This window comes from Myotis lucifugus, unplaced genomic scaffold (genome assembly GCF_000147115.1).
Source record: "Myotis lucifugus unplaced genomic scaffold, Myoluc2.0 scaffold_2328, whole genome shotgun sequence".
NCBI classification, from domain to species: Eukaryota; Metazoa; Chordata; class Mammalia; order Chiroptera; family Vespertilionidae; genus Myotis; species Myotis lucifugus.
Genome location: NW_005873376.1, coordinates 21,010 through 28,059, shown reverse-complemented (window position 1 = coordinate 28,059; position 7,050 = coordinate 21,010). Strand labels below are relative to the sequence as shown.

The window sequence follows — 7,050 nt, the reverse complement described above, 5'->3', positions numbered from 1 at the left end:
CCCAGCAAGCAGGACATCCGTGCTGGCCAGGAAGGCCACCACAGTAAGGGGTGGAGCACGACTTCGTGATCAAGAAGATCCCCTTTAAGATGGTGGACGTGGGCGGCCAGCGGTCCCAGCGCCAGAAGTGGTTCCAGTGCTTCGACGGGATCACGTCCATCCTGTTCATGGTGTCCTCCAGCGAGTACGACCAGGTGCTCATGGAGGACCGGCGCACCAACCGGCTGCTGGAGTCCATGAACATCTTCGAGACCATCGTCAACAACAAGCTCTTCGTCAACGTGTCCATCATCCTCTTCCTCAACAAGATGGACCTGCTGGTGGAGAAGGTGCGCAGCGTCAGCATCAGCAAGCACTTCCCCGACTTCCGCGGCGACCCGCACCGGCTGGAGGACGTGCAGCGCTACCTGGTGCAGTGCTTCGACCGCCGGCGCCGCAACCGCAGCAAGGCGCTCTTCCACCACTTCACCACGGCCATCGACACGGAGAACATCCGCTTCGTCTTCCACGCCGTCAAGGACACCATCCTGCAGGAGAACCTCAAGGACATCATGCTGCAGTGAGGCCCCGGCCCGCCTCCTCCCCGCGGCCAGCACCTGCGGGGGCCGCCACGAGCTACTGAATCCGGGGAAGGTACACTACTGAGCTCCGGGCAGCCGGGGTGACCGCCGTCGAGTAGCACGGCTTTCCACAGGACGCCATGGCCGCTCCGAGCAGTGCGCGCGCCCGCGTGTCCCGGTGTGTGTCCGCGTGCGTGTGCGTCTCTACCGCCGCACAGACCGCCCGCCCCGGCTCTCCCTCTAACCCGCAGGCCTCCCGGCCGCTAACCCGGAGCCTCGCCTACGCGGTAGGCGGCCCAGTGCGCAGACACGGCCGGTGGGCCCGCCCAGAGGGACCGCGTTGCCTTTTAAAGCTCCTGTGCCCCGTCCCAGAGCCCAGCCTTGGGGGCGGGGTGGGCTCCGGCCGGCCGTGCCTTAATGTCCGGGGGCGCTGTCCTCCTGCTGTCACCTGGCCCGTCGCATGGACAGGGCTCGTCCCTCCACACGGCGCTCGGCGGTGCTCATTACTCCCGACCGCCCTGCCCTGCCACCTCCTCCCCCGCAGACACCCCCCCCCTGCAGGTGTCTGCTCCTCTGCGTGCCTCGTGCCTGCGGCGGCCGCTGTGGCGCAGCCCGGCTTCCTGTCCGCAGCTTCGGGAGCCGCAGGGTGAGCGCAGCCCGTGTCCAGCACGCAGCCTGTGCACCGCAGACACTGGCCTTCAGGCAGCCCCGGCCCCGCACCCACCTGCGTCCTGCAGACGGCCGCCACCCCAGTGCCTCTCACAGCCGGTCCCTTCTCAGGCCGCCTGCATCGGGTCCTGTCCAGGCTCTGCCTCTAGGATTCCACACTACACGTGCTCCCAGCTCGGGGTGCGGGAGCTGCGGGCCCCCTGGAGGCCCCCCTTCACTGCCCGTGCGGGTCCCTCCACTGCGGTCCTCGGGGGTGGGGCTCGCCCAGCACTGGAGAGAAAAGGAAAGCGCTCCCTGGTAGCCGGCAGCAGAATTCACGGGCCTCGTCACGTCCCGGGCCCCTGTCCCAAGGCCACCCTGGGCCCCTCCTGGGTCCCTTCGCGCCTCCCTCGGCTCCGTGTCAGCAGGCCCGGCAGCCGTGGGTCTGGGGCAGGGGCTGACCCAGAGGGAAGGGAGGCCGCCTGCTCCTGAGTCACCTGTCACTGTGTTTGGTGAGGAGACGCACAGCGTGAAAGTCCTTGGTGCGTGCGCTGAGGGTCGGCTCTGGTGAGAAGGTGCCGTTTGGGGGCTGCCCCTGCGGCTCTCCACCAGCTGAGGCTGCGGCCCAGGACCGGCCGTGTGCCTGGAGGGGAGGAGCACAGGGCAGCTCAGCAGGCGGTTCTGAGGTCGGGGCGCCTTCGGTGACGGGGCGCCGGGTCTCGGGTGTGAGGAGCGGGCTGGTCCTCCCTGACCGGGAATCGGGGCTCAGGAGAGGCGGCCAGCCAGGCCCCCTGCCCCCAGGCCCTGAGCACTTTGCCTCTAGCCCACGGTGAGCGGGGCGGGAGGGCCCGGAGGCCAGGACCCCGACCAGCTCGGCCACCCCTCGCCCTGTGGGCTTCTCGCTGCGCCAGGCGCTGCTCTGAGTCCTGGGAGGCGCCTGACCGGAGCAGAAGTTCCTGTTTGTGAGGCTGAACTAAACCATTTACAACTTTCTACACATAGACTAGTCCTTGTCTCGGAAGCCGCGGCTTTTGTAATTTTTTATCTTAATTTCACTGTCACCCTTGAATATTGTCTTTTGTATTGAGACGCTGGAGGAGCAGGAGATAGTGGTGCCTCATCTATTATTGCAAAAATGTAACAATAAACTTCCTCAAAGAAGACGTGTTTCTCCCGCTTACACTGCGCACGTGGGGGTTGCTCAGGTGTTTTAACTGCTGTTTGTAGAGATTGTTTCAGAGGCTGAGTGACAGCTTTGCGACTGTGGCACTCGCCTGCGTTTCTTGCCTTGTGAGTCGGGTTATGAACTCCCGGAGCAGGCGCTGATCTGGAAGCAGGGCCCTCAGCGTGGCTGTGACGGCCCCGCGGGTGAGCGCGCGCTGTGAGGACGGGGTCCGCGTGGGCTCCAGGCGGCCCTTCGCCCCGGATCAGCACGGCTGCGAATAGCACGGCTGCGAGCGCCTGGCCCGCCATGTGACCACCTCCGGGCTCTCGGAGTTGATTAAAATAAATCCTTAGTTTTTCTTTGCTCAGTAGAGAATACCGCTCAGCCCGGCCAGCATGCTCAGGGGTTGAGCATCTACCTGAAAACCAGGAGGCCACGGTTCGATTTCCGCTCAGGGCACCTGCCCCAGCTGCAGGCTCAACCCCCAGTGTGGGGCCTGCAGGAGGCAGCCAATTCATGATTCTCTCTCATGGATGTTTCTCCCTCTGAAATCAATAAAAGTACATTAAAAAAAAAACAACAACAACCACTCAGCACTCAAAACCAGCATTAAGTTTAATTTCAGACCAGGGCGCTGATGCTAGTTTGCTTGCGGGCTCACTGTGTGATGATCACAGTTTCACTCCACGTGCTAAACAGGCCGGCCGCACAAGCGGCTGGCACAGGTGCTGCCGGGAAGGAGGGCCTCCAGGCACAGCTTCCAACGGGCAGGCGTGGCGCGACGCCCCCAGCAGGTGACAGCCGGCTGCGCGGGATCCGCCGTGGAATGAGGGCGAGAGGCTGTCGCGTGCTGGCCGTTTCCCCCGACAGACTGAGGCGGGGAGCAGCCAGAGGAGGGAGGTGGCCGTGGTGCCTCACGCCCCAGATGCCCCCGACCACGTCCTTCCCAACCCCAACAACTCCTCCCGTGACCGCTGGGGCGTGGCAGGCTACACGCTACTCTCATTTCAAACAGGTGTGCCTGAGGCAGTGGGAGAGTCCGGGAGGCTTGGGTTGCCCTTGTTGCTTTAAACAGCAAGGGAGAGAGATGCGTGGGCTTCCAGACCACCGAGGCCGCCCGGGGGGCTCCTGCTCTCTGGCCTCTTGTAGCAGGTGAGTGTGCCCCCAGGGTGTTAGGACCAGGCCCCACTGACCCACGGGCCACTGAGAGGCCGTACACATGGACATGCAGGGAGAACAGCACGGTTGTTGAGTGTCCCGTGAGCCCACAGGGACGTGCGGTGGCCTCACTGAGGTGACAGTGACGCTGTGCTCTGGGCAGAAGCTGGTACGGGTGGGGGATGCGTGCAGGAGAGATGCGCTCGAGATGTGAGTGGTGTCTGGAGGCCAGGAGCCAGGGTGGCAGGGCCTGCGAGGGCAGAGGGGCCCCGAGGGACGGGCCGAGAGCCCAGGACGCCAGGCCTGGCCCAGCTCCACACGACACAGTGGATTCAAGTGCTCAGGGCGGCGGCCTCATGTGGGACCGGCCGACTTGGTTTCTGGTTGGCTGGTTGAGAGCCTGGCGTCCTGGGGGAAGTTGTGGGGGGACACGGCCAGCCTTGCCGGCCCTCCGGGGGCCACTCCTCGGGCCGAGGAGGCGGACACTGCGTTCGGGCGCCTCTGCTGAGCCGGCCCTGGGCCGCCTGGCCTTCATCACAGTGAGGAGCTGGTGGACACGGAGTGGACGTTTCTTGGGAACTGCTTTTTAAAATATCCTCTGCCGGCTTGTTTTCATTTGCCTCTTTACCCAAGAAGCTGGTCTAAAAATAAACCTGTTATTCCGGGTTCTCGTTAATCAAGGTGCTCGGGCCAGGGGGGCTGCTGGCCGTTTCTCCCTGGTTTACGGGGCTTTCGGCAGCTCTTCACACGCAGCTTGGCGAAGCGGAGGCGTTTCCTGGCTCGTTCCCAGGTGGAGCTTTCCCGGCCCTCATTCCGAGGGCCATACACTGGCCATAAGCTGGGTTCCTTGCAGTGGGTTCCTCTGTGTTCAGTGGCCCCACTGGAGCCAGGACTAATCCAGCTCCACTAGGACCCGCGGGCCGGGGCGGGGACAGTGGCCGAGACCAGGCCACCCCTGGGGTCCCTGCGCCTCCCCAGGGAAGCCCTGCTCCTCCCAGCCTTGGGATAAAAATATTCCTGCTGGGACTCGCCCTCTCTATGCAAACAGGGCCTCGGAGCCGGCAGGTGGGGCCTGTTTAGGTTGGCACCTTCGCCCGAGGCCGGCCACCCACCCAGCCGCTGGGACCTCCAGAGTCTGCGGAAGGTGCCGCAGCTGCTCGGCAGGACCAGGCGGGGCAGGGCCGAGCGGCTGCCGGGAGCCGGCTGCATCTCCCACCTGGGGCCTCCTTCCTGCTCAGACTGGCCAGGTGCTTCCCTAAGAAAGACCCAGAGCTCAGGGTCGGTGCCAACCAGGCTGCTCGGCAGCCCCCAGGCCAGCGGGGCCTCCTGGGCCACAGCAGGCATCGCCCGGTGGGCGCCTCTAGACTCGGGGCTGATGGTGACCAACGCCCAGGGACGGATGGAGACAGGCCTGCTCCGGGCAGTGTCTGCAGGAGATGCCATCCTCCCCGGGGAGAGGTTCCAGCAGCTGTCCGGCCAGTCGGGTCTGCAGAGCCGCTGCGAGGCCCGTGCTGGCCCTTCTGTGTGCACCCGCCCGGAGCACGGTGGCCGCTCCTGTGAACTTGGAGGGCTGTCATTTGTACTCGGAGCTGTAACATTAGCCGGTGGCTAAGCCGGTGTGTGCTTATTGTTTTCTTTAAGCCCCTTTGGAGATTCATTTCCTCCCAGGAAAGGCTGAATCAGATGTCCCATGGGCCGGTATTAGCAAGGGCCACGTGGGAGCAGGCCTGTGGCCCCCAGAAAGGGGGTCAGCTCTGGCTGCTGGGGGACCCCTCTCTCAGAAAGAGGCGGTGGCCACGGCAAAACCCTAACCCTAAGCCAAGTTTTCATTCACATGCCCTGCTGGCCTCGCCCCGTTCCAGCGAGTGACCTTCTGAAGAAGGAAAGGAGAACCGGTCAGATTAGGTCGCAGGGGCCGTGCCCTCCAGCAGCGGACCGGAAGGGGCGGGTTCTCCCAAATGTTTCCCATTCACCTGCGCTGGGCGCACCTCGCCATCCTCCGTGGGCCCGGGTGGGTCTTACTAGACGTGGACACGCCTCCCGCAGCCCGTCGGGAAAACCAGCACCGCGGGGAAGCCCCGCCTCCTGGAGGCGGGCCCTTCGGCCAGGCTCCGCCCACACCGCGGGCTCCAGGCCCTGGGCGGCCCGGAGGTTGGCGGCGCTGAGATTTTACAATTTACCGGGGATATGATGCCCCTGCGGTGCCTCACGCCGCCGGCAGAGGGCAGCACGGCCTCGCGGGCTGGAGGACGGAGCGCCTGCCTGTGGGCCTGTTGGGGCTGCCCTCCCTCCGGGGGGCAGTGCGCCGCGCAGAGCAAAGCCACACGGGGGACCTCGCCATCGCCACAACGCGGGGAGGCCTTCGTGATGCAGACCCCAGGTGAGGCCGCGAGCGCCAGGTCAGGGCCCTGCACCGAGCAGCACCCTTGTGGACAGACGGACAGACAGCCGCCTCTCGTCCCTCCTCCCCACGCTGCCTGCCCCAGGCCCCGGGCTCCGGCTGCAGTAAGACCTGGGGGGCTGGACACCCCGCCCGGGCTCGGCACCCGGGCCCACAGTGCAGTCCGCTCACACCGCCCCCTCCCCGCCTGGGCGCCACCAGGGGCGCGGCTCACCTTGTCCCTCTCTGAGCTGGAAGCCCAGGACGAGCTGCAGCTTCCGCAGGGCCTCGTCCAGGCTGAGCGCCCCCTGCAGGACGCAGCCAGCGGCAGCTCCTCAGGCCCAGCAGGTGGCCGCGTTCAGGGCACGTGACCTGAGGGGCAGCCCACTGCTGTCCTTGCAGCCTCGACTCCTGCTGCCCAGCGCAGCCCCCCGGGACCCTGAGCGCCCTGGGTGGGGCCGGATGGCCAGGATGTGGTCTGAGTGACCTCAGGGAGTCAGGGGACAAACGTCGGGCCAGACCTGCCCAAGTGGGGGTGTACGGAAGGCCCCCCCACCTTAAACTGGACACCGAAGGGCTGTGCTCTGAGGGTGGGAAGGGGTCAGAGTTCAGCCCGCTCCACAGCCGGGACGTGTCCCAGAGGCAAGAAGCCCCGGCCGGGCGGACGGCACCACGAGGGGCTGTGCGGCGCTGCAGAGGTGGTCCGACTGCCCCCTCCCACCCTCGGCCTCTGCACCCGTCATCGTGGCCAAGTGTGCCACGTGCCCCGAGTCTGAGCGGGACTGTCGGTGGCGGATGTGAGTCGGGAGGTGGAGCCGGCCTGGCCTGCCTGAGCTAAACCCACTTGGTCGGGACAGTAATCGACTGACACGGCATTGGATTCCTCATTTTGTCGAGGACTTTGACGTCTGTGTTCGTGAGCGAGGGAGGCCTCCCTCACTTTCTTGGACCGACTCTGCCTGGACCTGGTGTGAGGGTGGTGCTGGCTTCGGTGGGTGAGTCGGGAAACAGCCCCTCAGTTCTACCTCCAGGAGCAATCGCAGAGAATGGGAGTGACCGCAGCTGTTTGGTGGAATTCACCAGGGAACTGTCTACAGGCCGGCGGCTCCGATTTGAAATGTTATTAATCCCGTCCCGTT

At 65.3% G+C, this 7,050-nt stretch overlaps 1 protein-coding gene across 1 annotated transcript; it reads left to right on the top strand.

The window, feature by feature from the left end:
- The first annotated feature begins 31 nt into the window (after positions 1-31).
- Positions 32-2,371, top strand: GNA12 (G protein subunit alpha 12). The gene has a single exon (XM_014450454.2). The coding sequence runs from the start codon at positions 90-92 to the stop codon at positions 561-563; it is 474 nt and encodes a 157-aa protein (XP_014305940.1). The 5' UTR covers positions 32-89; the 3' UTR covers positions 564-2,371.
- Positions 2,372-7,050: the final 4,679 nt, after the last annotated feature.

Excerpts from the sequence above, each read along its gene's own strand:
- GNA12 (XM_014450454.2), top strand. The coding sequence starts at position 90 with ATGGTGGACGTGGGCGGCCAGCGGTCCCAGCGCCAGAAGTGGTTCCAG.